Source organism: Eschrichtius robustus, chromosome 16 (genome assembly GCF_028021215.1).
Source record: "Eschrichtius robustus isolate mEscRob2 chromosome 16, mEscRob2.pri, whole genome shotgun sequence".
NCBI lineage: Eukaryota > Metazoa > Chordata > Mammalia > Artiodactyla > Eschrichtiidae > Eschrichtius > Eschrichtius robustus.
The window spans coordinates 12,605,274-12,622,775 of NC_090839.1; the positions used below are offsets into that span (position 1 = coordinate 12,605,274).

General features: G+C 41.8%; 1 protein-coding gene across 1 annotated transcript in view; it reads right to left on the bottom strand.

Annotated features, from left to right (window-relative positions):
* ARFGEF2 (ARF guanine nucleotide exchange factor 2) overlaps nucleotides 1-17,502 on the bottom strand; it is a 97,485-nt gene that overhangs the window by 46,844 nt on the left and 33,139 nt on the right. Inside the window, exons 7-16 of the mRNA XM_068525226.1 lie at nucleotides 14,403-14,471; nucleotides 12,606-12,757; nucleotides 8,773-8,903; nucleotides 7,319-7,553; nucleotides 6,593-6,692; nucleotides 5,733-5,872; nucleotides 4,345-4,453; nucleotides 3,461-3,644; nucleotides 1,575-1,686; nucleotides 822-1,027 (exon numbers count right to left, since the gene is read on the bottom strand). Coding sequence (XP_068381327.1) covers nucleotides 822-1,027; nucleotides 1,575-1,686; nucleotides 3,461-3,644; nucleotides 4,345-4,453; nucleotides 5,733-5,872; nucleotides 6,593-6,692; nucleotides 7,319-7,553; nucleotides 8,773-8,903; nucleotides 12,606-12,757; nucleotides 14,403-14,471 — 1,438 coding nt within the window. The remainder of the gene's footprint in view (nucleotides 1-821; nucleotides 1,028-1,574; nucleotides 1,687-3,460; nucleotides 3,645-4,344; nucleotides 4,454-5,732; nucleotides 5,873-6,592; nucleotides 6,693-7,318; nucleotides 7,554-8,772; nucleotides 8,904-12,605; nucleotides 12,758-14,402; nucleotides 14,472-17,502) is intronic.

Genomic DNA, 17,502 nt, shown 5'->3' on the forward strand with positions numbered 1-17,502 from the left:
GACATGGGTTCGAGCCCTGGTCTGGGAAAGATCCCACATGCCGCAGAGCAAATGAGCCCGTGCGCCACAACTACTGAGCCTGTGCTCTAGAGCCTGTGAGCCACGACTAGTGAGCCCACGTGCCACAACTAATGAAGCCCATGCGCCTAGAGCCCGTGTTTCGCAACAAGAGAAGCCTCCGCAATGAGAAGCCTGAGCACCGCAACGAAGAGTAGCCCCCACTCGCTGCAACTAGAGAAAGCCCGCGCACAGCAACGAAGACCCAACGCAGCCAAAACTAAATAAAATAAAATAATAATTAAAAAAATTGAACTGTAGGGAAAATAAACTATTTTAAAAATAAAAGAATTCAAAAAAATTTTTTAATTAAAAAAATAATAATAGTTAAAAAAAAGGCCCCAAGATGAAATCATGTACGTAGGTGGGGTTTTATTAGTTACAGAGCCATTTCAGTAACCTGCTCATCAGTATGTAATCAAAGAAAAACTAAAATTCTTCAGATCTACCCCATATATTAAGTCAGGGAGCTGTTCTTGATTAGGGAAGAGATGCCTGAGTGCCTCTTCTCAACCCACAGAACTGCTCTTTTGTCATAATTAAGAGCGTGGGCTCTAGCTGTGTAGTCTTGGGCAAGTTACTTGGCCTCTCTGGTCCTCAACCTCCTGTAGAGGGGACATGAACGGTCAAGGTGAGGTCTTACGTGAGACACAGTGAACAGAAACTTTAATAGCCTGGCGCGGATTAAACCCCAACCACGCTAAGACTGGTGCTCTGAGGAAGGCAAAAAGAGAGCGCAGAAGGGACTTAAACACGGTGCTCACCCCTGGTTGCACTCTATGTATCTTGCAGCAAACTTCTCCATTAACCGATCAATCTTCTGAGCTTCCCCAGGTAGGCGGAAACCTTCTAGAAACGTCCGCAGGGCTGAGACAAACTCCTTTTCACAGAAGTCAAGTTGGTCCACATAGGCATACATCACCTCCTTGTTGAACTTCATGCTTTCTCCCAGAAAATCACCTACTTGGGTCTGAAACATACACACTCACTCATACCTACAAATTGTCAAATATTAACACCCAGTGAAAGACACTTCAGTCAAAGGCGGGGCGGGGGCACTGAATGCCCCGGCTCTAAACACCCAGAATGGGCTGAACTGCTAGAAAAGTTAGGCAACTCCCTGAGCCTGCCCACCCACCCAACCATTCCAGGTTCAGAGTGTCCCGCCACGAAGGAAGCGGGGGAGGCACAGGAGACTGAAAAGTGGAGGAATGATGGGGCACACTCAGGAGGGAGGTGAGCTGCCAACGAGCACCCAGAACAATTCCTAGCAGCCAAGGGACACTTTTAACTCTGACACTGTCCCACCAAATAACACTACCACCTGTCAGGAGGCTGGTTTATTCCCTTTAAAGCACTTTTTGCAACACTGGCCAAAGGGATAAATAGGACTGCTGTAAGCAGGGGTGTGGACAATAGCACTGCACTCAGGGTCGGCCAGTCTCTAGGTTAAAGCCAGTAAGGTCTCAGAATCACACGAAAGAACCCACATGCTCGTACCCAGCCCCCAGTCTTACAGAATCGAGGCGCTCCTCCTGGTGCAGGAATTGGGCAATGTCTTCAACTGACGCTCCCAGCATGCCCTGCTCCTGGAGATACTGGATGCCTCTCTTGGGTTTCTTATTGAACCTTTTTCAAGAGATGGGACACAGGTTGCTTATTTCAAACTCTGGAGGATAGAAAAAAGCTAGCATTTGAGGCAAATTACAGTAACACCATGAACTGTGTGTCCTGGTAGTTTTTCTCAATTCCACTTTTAATTTTTGACCTAGCTTTAACAGAATCTGCTGGTTGTCACCCAATATCCATTCTCCTCTTCTCCAACACTAATAAAACCTAGATGTTTAGCTGGGCACACAACTATCTGGGATAAGAACTACATTTCCCTGCCTCCCTTAGACAAAGTACGGCCATGTGATAAAGTTCCGGCCAGTGAGAAATGAGCAGAAGTGGTGTGGGTACTTCTAGGAAGGATCCTTAAACAAAGCTGACTTGGCAGGGAGGTATACATTTTTTGCTCTTTCCCCTTCTTCCCCAGAATATATGTGTGATGACTGGAGCTCCAGCAGTCCTCTTAAACCATGAGGCAACACTGAAAATGAAAACTGTATTCAAGATGGTGAAGCAGAAAGATAAAAGGAGCCTGGGTCTCTGACGTCCATAAGAGCCACTGCAACTGTCCTAGCCTGTCCACTTTGGGATTTCCTTTAATGGTGCTTAAGCACTGTTATTTCTGGATTTTCTGTTAAAGGCAGGCAAACTTAATTGACATATAAATTCAACTTGTTATTTACCAGGCCATGCACTGGGGAATGATCTTCATGTATAAGCACAAACTGTGGCAAGGACTGTGAGGACAGGCTGTGACTGTGGTGCAGGGACAGAGAACACCTCGGAACTGTTCAGAGAGCGTGGTTACGGGGGCCTCTTTCAGGAAGAGATGCTTTGCCAAGCCCGAAGAATGAAAAAGATCCAAGAATATTCTAAGCAGAAGGTGCAATAGGGCAAAAAGCTTGAGGTGTTCAAGGGACTGAAACGCCCTTTGTGACCCAGGAGCACTGGAAGGGGATGAGGTCAGTGAGGGAGGCTGGAGGCTGGATCGGGCTGTGGGGAGGAAATGGGAAACCTGCAATGACTGTAGGCAGGGAGTGACAAGACCTGATTTAAGTTTTTAAAAGATTCCTTTAGCTGCTGTGGGAGAACAGACTGGGGGGCGGGATGCAGGGATGGTGAGAGTGGAAATGAGGAGATCAACATTTTAATTAATAAATGAGTATTATAACATCAACTTTTAAAATAAATTGAGTTTACAAAATTAACTAATCATTCAAAAGTTGGACAGGATGTGAGATTGTGTGTGTATGTACTTTTGTGTATAAAAAACTGAAAAGAAACATGATGATTTACCAGTGACTGTAATGATGATGATGTGGTTATAAGGGAAAATGTCCTTATTTTTCAACTATGTACAGCTGAAATATTATGACGGCTACAAATTACTTTCAAATGGTTCCGGAAAAAAATACACAGATAACACTAATATGGCAGAAGTTAATTTTTCTGTATGTTGAAATTTTTCACAATACACAGTTAGAAAAAAATGTTACCAACGGTGATTTCCTCTAGGTAGTAATTGTATGAGTGATTTTAACATTCTTGCTTTATGTTTTTCTGTATTTTCTAAACTGGTTTGATATTTTTAATTAGGGGGGAAAAAAAGACCAGGCATCAACCACACAAAGCTATTAAATTTCTCTCTCACACACACGCACTCTCAGCCCAAGCCCAGCCTGATCGGGCCTGGCCACAAGTGCCAGCACTGGTCTCTGGAAACAGGCATTTCGTCTTGAGGAGTCAGTGCCAGGTTCCCAAGAGATTCAGCTAGAGCGACAGCCACACTCACAGGTCAATGCCGTGTTCAATTATCTCCTTTTGTTGCTTGATGACCTCAAACTGTTCCGGATCATCCTGGACAGTTGTCTGAGTCCCCGAGGACACCGTGGACTCCATGGATGTCACGCTGCTCCGTCTCGCCATGTCAAGGCCTTTCCCGTCCCCCATTTCCTGATCCGTGGGCCTCTCCTGACCTGCGATGACACAAAAGCAAAGGAAACCAAATAAACAGATGGGACAGAGACACGGCTGAGGTGAGGTCTGGCTCTGCAGTTCCCTTTCCCAGACCTGTAACAATAAAGTTTGTACTGTAAGGGTCATGAGCACCTTGATATCACTCAGTTACTTTACTTAACAACTTACTTGTTTGTGGAACTTGATAAGCTAATGTTAAAATTCACATGAAAGAATAAAAGTACAAAACCAGTCAAGACACTTAAGGAACAATGAATAGGAGGACCTGTCCTAGCAGGTATCAAAACTCACTGCTAAGAACTCTAGGCATTTGAAAGGCGTGGTATTGGTGCAAGAACAGACAAATCAATAGAACAGAATATTCAGAAACAGACTTATGCACACAGGAGAATTTGGTATATCATAAACCAAATCAGTGGTGCTTCAAATCAGTGAGGGAAGGAGAGACTACTAAAAAAATGTTGGAATAACTGGCTCCCCTTTTGGAAAAATGGAGTTTGAGCACAACTCACACTATTTCCCCCCAAATTCCAGATGGATGAAAAAACAGAACATTTAAAATACTTCACATAGTCTGCAAATGAAAGTGTTTTGCTAACTCTAAGACACCTATATCAGGATAGCTTCTCCCGACGACGTGAGTAGCCTATCGTATGGGGTGGGGGTGAGGGCTGGATGTTTGCAGCAGGGGTCTCTCACCGAGGCTGGCCTGGTGGTTGGGATTCACATACAGGTCTTTGCTCCACTCCACCATGCACTTGAGGATGGACACGAGGCACTCCAGGCCTTTCTTCCTCAGACTGAGCTCCTAAAGGACAAAAGTGACACGACACAGAGACTCAGCAGATAAATTAAGTGCCGACATCTAGAGGGCTCCGGGAATCCTGTGACGACACGAGATAAGCACTGACATTCAGTGCTATTAACCCAAGGAAAAGCTAACGGGTGACATAAATATTGATGGCTCACTGCAAAAACCATGAACATCTTTAAAGGTGTTCATTACAAACTCCCCAGCAGCAAAAATATGGGATGTGTGCATTCCTAAAACAGAGTATTATCTGGATTTTTTAAAAGAAAGTTCTCATTCATTGCTTGTTTAAATTAAACAAAACACTTAAAAATACCATTTAAAAAAATAAATAAGTAAGAGGGTCTTAACTAGTGACCCTGAAAAAAGAGAAGAGAATTTTATGCAGCAGATGAATGATTGTGGACATACCATTATCCCCTAAACACCCACAAAAGCATTCCATTTTAAGGCTTATTCTGCAAGTAAATAAAAATACTGGGTTTTTTCCCTTTTAAGTAGCATTTCTTAAAAGTTGAATGCAAGTTGTAAATGTCTTAAAAAATGTTGCAGTTCCCTGGTGGCCTAGTGGTTAGGACTCCGGGTTTTCACTGCCAGGGCCCAGGTTTAATCCCTGGTCGGGGGACCATCCCACAGGACACGCAGCCAAAAAAAAAAAAAAGCAAACATTTTAGACTCAAAACAGCATCTAAAATAGTATGGATCTCTCTCTGTGAATCTAATGACAACTACGGACCTTCATCTAGGAAAAATGCCCATACACCAAAATTCTATATATAATTCCAGGTGGCTCACAGACCTTCTGACCAGTTTCTTCAGAGACCTCAGGTTAAGAATCCTATTCTCTTTGTAGGCACTCTAATAATGAGGGAATCTAATAAGAAGCAATCTCCTTTGCCTTTACTGGAGCCTGGGATCCTGTTTTCACATGATCTATGGAAAGGTGACAGAGTGAACTCGCTTCCTACAGGTCTCAGCTCAAGTGTCACCTTCTCAGGGAGACTACCCTGATGCCCCATTAAAAATGGCACCACCCTCACCTCCAACATCCCTTCTCTATCGTCCCTGCTTTATTTTTCTCTGTGGCTTACTTCTTCACTGTTTGCTTTTAAGTGTTGGGACCACAGCAATTGTGCACATGGAGGTGCGTGTCTGTGTTTTTTTCACTGCTGTATCCCCAGCACCAAGGACAGTGCCTGGCACGGGGTGACTCTCGACAGATGTTTACTGAAATGCATGAACTTTAAATATAAATGAGTGTTCTCAGTGTTTGTACCTGCAGAGGTGTCATTCCCAGCTCGTGTCCACTTCTTCCCTGAGCGATTTTGGATAAATCGTTTACGAGGCGCTCAAAAATGTTAGCAGCATTTAAGTCACAGTCGTAGTTGACATAAATATCTACAACACACTGGGCATCTTGGAAAATAACACATGGATATTAGAAATTCTGACTGAACACAGACAGCAGTTACGTTATCTTCTTAAATGAGATTTCTTGGTCAAAAACTTTTCCCAGTGAATTACTAACTCAGGTTGGACACACCTCACTCTGGAAATGCATGTTGGAAGGACCAGGAGTGTGGAAGGCCCTCTTTCTAGGCCTGCCCTGGTACTAACTGAAATCTTAGGCAGCTGCTTCCACCTCTCTACAACTCGCTTTCCTCATCAAAGAAAGGGAGAACAACTGCCCGATCCAATTCTTAAAGTTGTGTAACTTTTATGCAGTTACTCTGATAACAAATAGATGCTCGGTTTATAGCTACACAATTGTACGGTGTAAGGGAAATCCACATTTACCTTAGCATCCAATCAAGGGTTGGCAGCACCAAGACCCAGGACCCTGTGACTTACAAACCATGTTCAGCTTGTAGGTAGGGTGACAAGTGTCCTGGTTTTCCAGGATTACGGGGTTTCCCAGGACGTGGGACTTCCCATGCTAGAATCAGAAAGTCCTGGGCAAACCAGTCTGAGTTGATCATTAGGTTAGCAGCAGCCTTTAAGGTAATGATTTCCTCAGCACTTCATTAAAACTCTAAAAGGAGGAGTTAAAGGTCTTAATCTGGACTTTGGAGAATGAAAGCATCAAAGGTGTTTCTGGGCAAGTCAAATAGATGAGCACCCTCAGGGTGAAAATACCTGCACAGATCCTTGTCAGGGTCTGAATGACCATCCACCTGTGCTCAAAAGAACTTGTTGATGTTTCTAAAATGTTCAGGAAAATCTCTTTGAAAAAGACCTATACGACAAGAAGAAGATAAAGGAGGACACCAATTAATAGTTTAAATTAGGGCTCAAAACCCCCAAAGCCTTTGAAGAACAGGCGGAGCCTATGAGTGAAGCAGCCCGGGCAGGAGAAGAGGTGAGGCCCACACACTGCTGACCAGCACCGGAACCCTGGGTGGGAAGAGCTAATAGGGTAGGACAACAGTGAACCGAGAACACGGCCCCATCAGAGGGAGCAGCTGCTCCTGAGAAACCACCAAGAGCTGCTACGTGGAAAGGCAGGACCGGGGTTGTGGTTTTTTGAGAGAAATCACAAATCTGGATTTTCATGGAGAATCTGATTTCTCAATTTGGAAACTAATTCAAGTTATCCCAAACAACTTATAGGCACATGTTTGGGGACTGAGCCCAACACACAGACCATATGATTTAAACCTTTGGTTAAAATGAAAGGTATACAAGATTTGGGGGCAGTAACTTTTTATGAAAAGGTGTTCTCTTGCTCAAAAAATTCTTCTTTGGGGTACCAGCAAGTAGATTGTATAACTCTAGTTCCTGGGGACTATGCTGCCAGCAGTTAACACGTTAGGCAAAAGAGTCATCAAACTTAAAAAAAAAAAGTCAATTTGGAGTCCATACCTCTATCTGCATCTTCAAGTGCATTTTAAAGTTTGAAAGAAGAGTAAGAAAAATGGCAAGAGAGAGCTCAAAGACATCAGGCACTGAGGAGACGCCGTTTTTGGACAACGCCACGCAGAGATATTGCTTGATTGCATTGATGAACATCTCGTGAGTCCTGAAGACCGGGCCAGCGTTCTGCAACACGGAGAGGAGGAGCTGCAGGGAAACTACCTTGGAGCGCAGCTCGTGGGATCTGGCAAAGGAAATGGAAAACAAGGACAGAGCTGAAAGGTGAAATTTTAGAAAGGATGTTTCTTGAGAAGGTCTCACTCCTCTACCAGTGAGCAGGATTTTCTGAGAAGCCAGGGAGTTGAGAATTGGCAACAGCACCTAAATGTCAAGAGAATGAGGGCAGATGGCATGAGGTGGGTTCTCACAGAACCTGCAGGCCCTGGGAGAACGAGAGCTGCCAACTCCCCGTCATAAAGCACAGAACCGAGCAGGAGCAAAATAAGTGCACACTGACTCTGGAAAGCTGGTTCTGCAACTAATCTAATAGAACCAATCACTTCACATCAATCATGTGAGCCTCAAGCGTCTGTCCCGCTCTACCTTCAGAGACGAGGAGAACAGTGCTCTTCACCCATCTGCCTCACGCTCCCCACCCCTGCGCACAAGGGATGCAAAGAATGGGAAACTTTCATGAGTCTTTTCCCTAACGGTCATCATATTCTTAACAGAAGAGTGAGGATTATTATTAGTGACTAATAATAATAATGATAATAATAATAATAATAATAATAATAATAGTAACTATAAAACTCTCATAAAGTACTAGGCCCTATGCTTGGGATGTCAGTCTATCATTTCATATCATTGATCCTGTGAGGTGATTTTCCGTATTCCCATTTTTCAGATGAGGTTTAGTAGCTCATACGGCCATGAAGTTGGCCTCAAGTAAGCCAGGGCTGAACACAGCTCCCTGTGGCTCCAGAACTTCTGCTTTGACACTCCACAGCACTACCATCCTTGTGGTACATCCTTGACTCTATAAAGGTTTGGCTTCCCTGAGTTGAATCTGGGGCTTAAATCTGTATCCACAAAGCAGAAGTTTCCAATCAGGGTAAGAAATTGAGGTTTCTATGCATCCTGATGGTGGACCCCCAGATCAGGAGATTAAATTAATTCATTAGTCAGTAAAAAGAAGATGAATGTTCAATAGACTGATTATTTTTAGCACGTAAACCAAGGAAAGGAAAATTGGGCACAATAATCATGGTTGGTGGGAACACAGAGACAATTCATGATGAAAGGACTAGGGGACCTGCCTGAGCCTGAAAAAGTTGTAAAACCATCCTGTAAATTCCTGAATTTACACCAACCAGGGGACAAGGCCCTGGGGTTTCTTGGAGCCCCCAAGATCCTCCTGGGTCATTTGGGTTATAGACGGCCAAGAACTGCTGTGTGCTCACTTTGGATCTGGGGGACCTTCGCCCAGGGGTTTCATGGACAGCTTGCACAGGGAGCGAAACACCAGGAAGGCGTCCTTCTGCAGAATGTGCGAGAACCTGGAGGCCACTGGATGTCCTTGTGCATCTGATTCCTAAGATTAGAACAAGGATGAGAAAAATCAAAGGGTCCAAACCAGAGGATAACTCTTCAAAAATAAGAAATATAATTATCTCATGAAAATTTAAATTATTGGGTGGGCCAAAAAGTGCCTTCGGTTTTTTTAAGTAAAAATAAAAGACACATTTTTCATTTTCACCAAGAACTTTATTGAACAACGTATTCACCCTTCTGTTCCATTACCTTCTGCCATTTTTCAGGCAACTTCGTAATTCTATTTTCCCAAAACTTTTTATCTTTTTGAGCAAAGAACTGTTCCAGGTGCCTTTTACAGTCTTCCAGGGAACTGAAATTTTTTCCATTAAGAGAATTTTGTAAAGACCGAAATAAATGGAAATCCAAAGGAGCAATGTCTAGTGAATACGGTGGATGAATCAGAACTTCCCAGCCAAGCTGTAACAGTTTTTGCCTGGTCATCAAAGAAACATGCGGTCTTGGGTTGTTATCCTGATGGAAGATTATGCGTTTTCTGTTGACTAATTCTGGATGCTTTTTCTTGACAGCCGCTTTCGGTTGATCTAATTGGGAGCAGTACTTGTTGGAATTAATCATCTGGTTTTCCGGAAGGAGCTCATAATAGAGGACTCCCTTCCAATCCCACCATATACACAACATCACCTTCTTTGGATGAAGACCGGCCTCTGGTGTGGTGGGTGGTGGTTCGTTTCGTTTGCCCCACAATGTCTTCCGTTCCACACTGTTGTACAGTATCCACTTTTCATTGCCCGTCACAATTTGTTTTAAAATAGGAACGTTTTCATTACGTTTCAGTAGAGAATCGCGCGTGGAAGTATGGTCAAAACATTTTTTTCCCCTTAACTTATGTGGAACCCAAACGTCAAAGCGATGAACATAACCAAGCTGGTGCAAATGATTTTCAACGCTTGATTTGGATATTTTGAGTATGTCAGCTATCTCTCGCGTGGTATAACATTGATCGTTGTCAATTATTGTTTTGATTTGACCGCTATCAGCGTCAACTGGTCTACCCGACCTTGGAGCATCGTCCAGCGAGAAATCTCCAGCACAAAACTTTGCAAACCACCTTTGACACATTTGATCAGTCACAGCACCTTCTCCATACACTGCACAAATCTTTTTATGCATTTCAGCTGCGTTTTTACTTTTCTTGAAATAATAAAGCATGAAAATGTTGCTTTTTTTCTTCCATCTTCAATATTAAAATGGCTACACAAAAATTCACCAATTTTGATGTCTTTTTTTTAAATGTCTGCTGATATGACAGCTGTCACATACAATTTAACAAACCTGTTTCAAATGAAGTTAAAGACAACTAAGCGCTACTAGAGCCATCTTACGGAAAAAGCTGAACGAACCTTTTGGCCCACCCAATATTTATTCAATGGGGAAGTGAGGGATGGGGAAGTGAGGGATGTGGAGGAGGAAACAATATGTCAAAACAGGAGCTTATGGGGGAGTCATTACAGCAATTCTAAAAATTGTTCCTTGTCCTTCAAAAAGTGGGTGTGGGTGGTTTAAAATGATAAACGAGCAAAGGTTAAACCATAAAAAAACCCAAAACAAATATAGGTAATTATTTATATTAGCTTGGGTAAAAAAGGTATTTCTAAGAATATTATTGCAGGATAAATGGGGGAAAAAAATGACAGGTGTTTTGTTTTAAAATAAACTTCTTTAACTAAAAAAGTAAGCTACATTAAAATTTTTTTAAAATAAATATTTGCAACATATGACAAGGATTAAATCCTCAACATACAAAAAGTTCTCATAATTCATTCAGGAAATATGGAAACCCTACTCCCAAATGAAAAACAGGCAGAAAGCATGAGTAAGCAATTCACCAAGAAATGCAAATAACAGATAAACCAAAATAACCTTCCTACTAATTATTAAGGCAGGATCTTTCTTCCATCAGACCAGCAAAGATTTGAATGAATGCTACTGCCCAGTTTTAATGAGGGAATGGGAAAATGAGTGCTGAGAGCCTCCAAGCGGGTAGAAATTCGACCATTGCCCTCCTGGCCGCCTAATTTGATGTTAAGGAACAAAAGCCTTAAAGCTTCCAACTCCTACCCAACAATACCACTTGTATGAATTTATCATAAAGAATTAAGGATGGACATAAGATCTATCTACAAGGATGTTCATTGTAGAACTGTCTCCTGTGATTAAACTGAAAATAACCCAAAAACCTAATAGGGAACTGTTACATTATGGTAATCCATGATAGAATTTCACATGGCCATTAAAAACATTAGTTAGACATATATGTACTACTGATGTAAAAAGATGTCCATAAAACAGTGTTGAGTGAACAAAGTTGCAGCCTAGTACATAACACACAAACACCTAGGGTGGATTTAAGTACATCCCTATATAAGTGCATTCTTAATGGGGATGATGTAACCCCAAGGGGACTGCTATAGACTGGAGGTCTGTGCCCCCCACTCCACCCCAAAATTCACATGTTGAAACCTAATCCTAATGTGATGGTATTTGGAGGTGGGGTCTTTGAGAGGTGATTAGGTCATGAGGGTGGAGCTCTCATGGATGGGATTAGTGTCCTTATTAAAGAGGCCCCAGAGAGCTCCCTCACCCCTTCTGCCAGAAGGACAGAGTAAGAAGACAGTTATCTGTGAGCCAGGAAACAGACTCTCACCAGACACTGAAACAGCTGGTACCTTGATCTTGGACTTCCCAGCTTCCAGAACTGTGAGAAACACATTTCTGTTGTTTACAAGTCACCCAGTAAATAGTATTCTGTTATAGCAGCCTATACAGACTTAAGACAGGGGCAAAAACTGGTTGGGGGCGGGGGCAATGGGTGTGGAAAAAAATCATTCTTTTTATGTATAAAGCACAGATACACATACAATACATAAACAGGTATCTAGTTTACCAATAGCTTTAAAATTTCATGAAACAGGGTGATGAATGGGAAAAAGAAATACATAAAAAGGCTCCCGTGTGTGTATGTGTGTGTGTGTGTGTGTGTGTGTGTATGTGTGTGAGAGAGAGAGAGAGATCATTTAAAAGATTGAGAAACATTGGTGAAAAGGTACAGTGAGAGAGTGGGTTCAGGTGGGATGTTAATATCATTTCTTCCTGTTTTGAATGTTTATATATAGTGTTTTCAAGAAAACAACAAAGCTATCTAAAAAAATAATAATAATGTAGCAGACACACTTATGGGGGGCCCTGAAAGGATGTTCATAATATACCTTAAATTTAAAAAGCAGGTTACAAAACAGCATGTACGTTGTGTTACTACATTTAAGTGGTAAAAAACATGGGAGGGAGAGAAAAATCTAGAGTATAAGTAAAATGTTAACAAATGTTATCTCTGGGTTAGAAGATTATGGATGACTTCTATTTCCTTATTTTCCTTCTCTATATTTTCTTATTTTTCTATAATGAATGTACACCATTTTGAGAGAAAAGAAAAAGGGCAGGAAATACAAGTTTTTAAAAGTCTGAATAAATACGGTTTAACAACCCTATTATATACCACCACCATTAGCACGTTCCAAGAATGGAACCTATTAGCACAAAGACTATCAGGCCACGATGGTGTGACTAAAGAATTGAACAGGGCTTGTTGGTTTTCACTCGCTTCTTCTGATAGAGATTTAATTCTGCATCTTCTAAAAAAGTAAAAACCAAAATGAGCCAGATAGGAAGATCACCAACGTACCAGATTATCTGCCGACGACAAGGACTGCCTGTCGTCCGCTATCCCATTGGTCTGTGAGTTTTCGTCAGCCGCTGGGGGCGCGGCATGTTCCTGGCACTCCAGTTCACCCAGGACCCTCTCAGGCTCCGTCAGACCGTGCTTTTGTGCTGCTTCTTAAAATACAATGCAAAAGTCATCACCAAGTTATTAGTACTTACCCTAAGAGATGGCCTCACACCAAGAAGAAGTTATTTACATAACCTTCCAGCTACTGCTTTTTCCCTTTCCCTGAGCCACTGCCCTGCTCTGGCTATATGTGTCTATTACCCACAGCCCCACTCCCAGGTGGCTTCCTTCATATTGTGGTCCAGGTCAATGGTGCCTCCAGAATTGTGCAATACAGCAGTCCTGCCCACCCCTACCTACTTCCGAAGAAGATTAGAACCAGCTAAACATAAAAAGCACAGATTTTTTTTTAAAAAAAGGGCTACTAATACAGGGGTTAGAGAACAAGAGTTACATAAATGAAAAGGGTTTGATAGTTATGATAGAAAACCTCAGTCACAGGAAAAAAGAAATGTAGACCTGAGCTTCCTGGCAGCCATGTGGAAAAGGAAAAGACAAAGAATTAAATAGATTCCATCATTTAATGAAAGAAAGCACATCTGATGATTAGCAGAACAGCTGAACTCTATGAGGAATTTACCATGTGGATCATTATATATTTAAGGGACACCAAACAACTTAATAAGCATAATCGTCCATAATGGTTTTTGAAGCATATATTCATTCAACAAATATTTATCAGGCGCCTATTACGTGCCAAGCTCTGTGCTAGGGGCTGGGGGATATAGCAGTGAACAAGACAGATAAGTGTTCATTATGTGAGGACTTCGTGCATTGGTCCCAGAAAAAAAAAAATCTAAAGGTAGGAAATAAAATTATTTTATTTAAAAGACATTTCTATAAAAAGTTAAATAATGAAATCTATGAATATAGTTTGGTGGTACCCTAAATTAATAAAAGGATAAGGCTTAGAGCAGTGGGTCAAACTTCTTTGACCATGACCCTCACTAAGAAATACATTTTAACAGTCATGACCCAGTATACACGTGTGCACATAAATAAACCACTGAAACATGTTTCATGAAACAATGCTTAACATTACTATATGAGTCACATTCAGCTTGCATCTATTTTCATTTATTCTCTTCCATTTAGAAAACGCTGATTGCAACCCACTAATTTATTGACTTCTCAATCCATTAATGGTTTATTGGCACTGGAGCTGAGTGTTCAGCACATAACCACTGACCTGAGATTCTGGGTAAAAACAAAGGAAAAATCATCTGATAGTCATTCTGAGCTATACAAGGTTAATTCCACTGAAACTACACCAAAAAATTGAGGGAGTTAAGAATGAAGTCTAACAAAATGAACAAGGCTTCCCTGTGCATCTGATACCTGCTGACGTGGGGACAGTCCCCTGGATACATCAATGGCTGGCCAGGAAAATTCACCACCTCAGGGCTCCCCACCCACTTCTGGAAAAACCTGGCTGTATACAGGAGTGGCCCTCTGCATCTCCATGTGGAGCACCCAACTCTTAACATTGTCAGACTGTGCTTCTTGAACCCAACCCGAGTGAGAAGAACACGAATCACTAACGACAAGTAATTTCTGAATTCCACATGAAAGTTGGGCAGACACGGGCAGACTCAGTTTCCATGAGTTTACTGGGGGTGGGCACTAAAATACCTGGCTGGGGACTTCTGTGAAGGAACGAGTAGGAGGAAAGGCTGGGGTCTTGGTTCTTACCTTTAACTGCAGACGTGACCACATCTTCTAAGATCTCCTTCACCACTTCCTGAGCTCCATCTTCGGTCCCTACACATACACCAAATACACAAACGCAAACACATACGTGTGGGCATTTCCAGGGAAAACTAAGGAAGGTGGAGAAGGAGATTAAGAGTCACAGTCGGAAGGCAAGGGTACAAATAAGCCCTCTCCAAAGCCAAATCTGACTGTGTCCCAGGAAATCTGGAAACTCACAGGCAGCATCTTCTATGACTCGGTTTTCCCTCTGTGGAACACTAAGGCCTCGCTGTCTTATACATTCTTCCTTCCTGAGTCACAGCTGCTGGCCCAGGGCCCTCTCTACCACCCCGGCTTGGAGGCAGGAGCTGGACTGTATCCAGCTATGGTTCCTGGCAGAATAGAAGAAGGAGTTTCATCTTGTCCCTTCCCCTCGTGTACCACAGAGCCCTGCTAAATGACATGCCTTCTGCTGCTTTGTTTTCCCACACTGCAAACCCAGAACTTAGCATGAGATTTCTAATGTGACAGTTGAGAATTCACTAAATTTTAAATTGAATTATTCTATAAAATGTTAACTGTTTAAGTGGAAGAGGTTTGGTACCAGTTGTTTTTGTAGAAAACTGGTTCTGGGAGAACTAGTAAACAGCACTTGACTAGACTTTTGGAAGTAAATATTACTGATTTATAAAACATCACTGACAAAAAGACCATCATGTTAAATAAACAAAACCAAAATAACCCTTTAAATTCTTCCTTAACGAGGATTTTCCATCAGGCCACTATTTTTATGAGTTCTGGGCTTGGTCCACTGGATCCTGGAGAAGCAGCACCAAGTATTTTCATTTCCACTGAGCACTTAACTCATGTGAAAGAAAAATGTTGCCCCACATATCATATCAGTAAACAAAGGATGTTGCAGCCAACAAGCCACGAGGGTCGCCCCCTACGGTGAGCCCTGGCGGAACTGAGGATGGAGACAAATGACACCACGCCCTCAGCCACTGCAGCCACCTCCAAAGGGTGCACCCTGAGGGGACTCAGGATGGGAAAGCACAGGATACTGGCCCCAGATAGTTAAGCTGCACATCAAAGGAATGACTTCAATGAGCCCAGACTCTTGCATCTTCCCATACACAGAAAAGTCCTCAATTCATTAACTTGAGATATCTGGTTTTCTTTAATTAACTAATATTTTGAAGTTCCAACTACCCGGTCTTTGTTGCAAAAACTCCTCTATACCCTGGCTCCTCCCTGACCTCAGGCCCTCAGAGAGGCTGGGTCCTGGCTTAAGTCCTCAGGTTTGTCCGCCAATAAAACGTAATTCTCAACTTTTATTCTCAACTGTGCATTTTTTTTTTCAGTTGATACTCACCATAACTATTTATTTATTCTCCACCCCCTAGCTGTACTGAGGGCTAATTGACAAATCAAACCATCATAATTATTTAAATGGGTAAGTAAATTTATGTGGAAAATACTGATGCCATATGCTCTTCTTAGAGGGCAAAAAAGAACTTGAATGGAAGTTAGAAAAGTCCGCAGCCACAGGCAAAATCTTCTAAACCTGTTTTTTCATCTAAATAAGATGATTTAGTCTAGATCAGTGTTACTCATACCTTCAGTCATTCTCACACAACCTTCACAATTTTTGCCATTTTCGTGCACCACTTATATTATTATATTTATTTTTATTATATTTATTACATACATATTTACATACATATTTAACAGTGCTCTTTAACTCACCTTAAACAGTAACTAATATTCACAAAATCACAGGCCTCATACGCTAATCATACTTTCTGAATGCGTGTTAAAATAAATGTACAACTATTAAAATAAAAACCATTCACCTATGAGCCGTCTAAGATCTCATCTACACCATGATTTGGTAAACAAGTGGCTAGATATTTCCAAGTTCCTTTCTAGTTCCAACATTCTCTTATGCTATGATTTAATAGAATTATGATGACAGTTTCTAATCTGTTAGTCCCTTGTACACATTCAACGCCCAAGAAATATCAGCCTGATGCATACATTTCATCAGAGGAGCTGCAGGCTTGATGAGTTAAATCAGAGGCTGGGAAGTGGTGGCTGCCGGGGACACCTGGTCTGCAGATATGCACTGTTTAGCCTACACCCTGCTTCCCCCCGCCCCCAAACTTTAGTGAGCTATAAGTGACAAGAATTATATATATCTAAGGTGTATGACTTGATGATTTGATATATGCATACATTGTGAAATAGACACTACAAACAAGCCAATTAACATATTCATCATCTCACACAGTTACCTTATTTTTTTCCCTTTTTTTTTTTTTTTTCTGATGAAAACACTTAAGATCTACACTCAGCAAATTTCAAGTGTATAGCACAGTACTGTTAACTCTGGTCACACGGTTGCACATTAGATCTCCAGAGCTTATCCACCTTGCATAACTGAAACTTCGTACCCCCGACAAACATCTCCCCATTTCCCCAGCCACCTTTCTACACTATCTCTATGAATCTGACTACTCTAGGTACACCTCATATAAATGGAATCATGCAGTATTTGTCTTTTTTGTGACTGGCTTCTTTCACTTAGCATAATGCCCTCCAGGTCCATCCATGTTGTTACAACTGGCGGGATATCCTTTTTTAAGGCTGAATAATATTTCACTGTATGTATATAACCACATTTTCTTTTTCCATTCATCTGCTGATGGGCACTTACGTTGTTTCCATATCTTGGTTATCGTGAATAATGCTGCAATGAACATGGGAGTGTAGATTATCTCTTCAAGATCCTGATTTCCTTTCCTTTGGTTACATACTCAGAAACAGAATTGCTGGATCATAAAGTATTACTATTTTTAATTTTTTGAGGAACCTCCATACTGTTTTTTTTCCCCTCCATACTGTTTTTTTGTAACAGCTGTACCAATTTACATTCCTACCAACAGGGTACAAGGGTTCCCTTTTCTCTACATCCTCTCCAACTGTTTCTGATGAAAGTCATTCTAACAGACATGAGGTGGTATCTCATCGTGCTTTTGATTTCTATTTTCCTGGTTATTAGTGAAGTTGAGCACCTTTTTAAATGTCTGCTGACCAT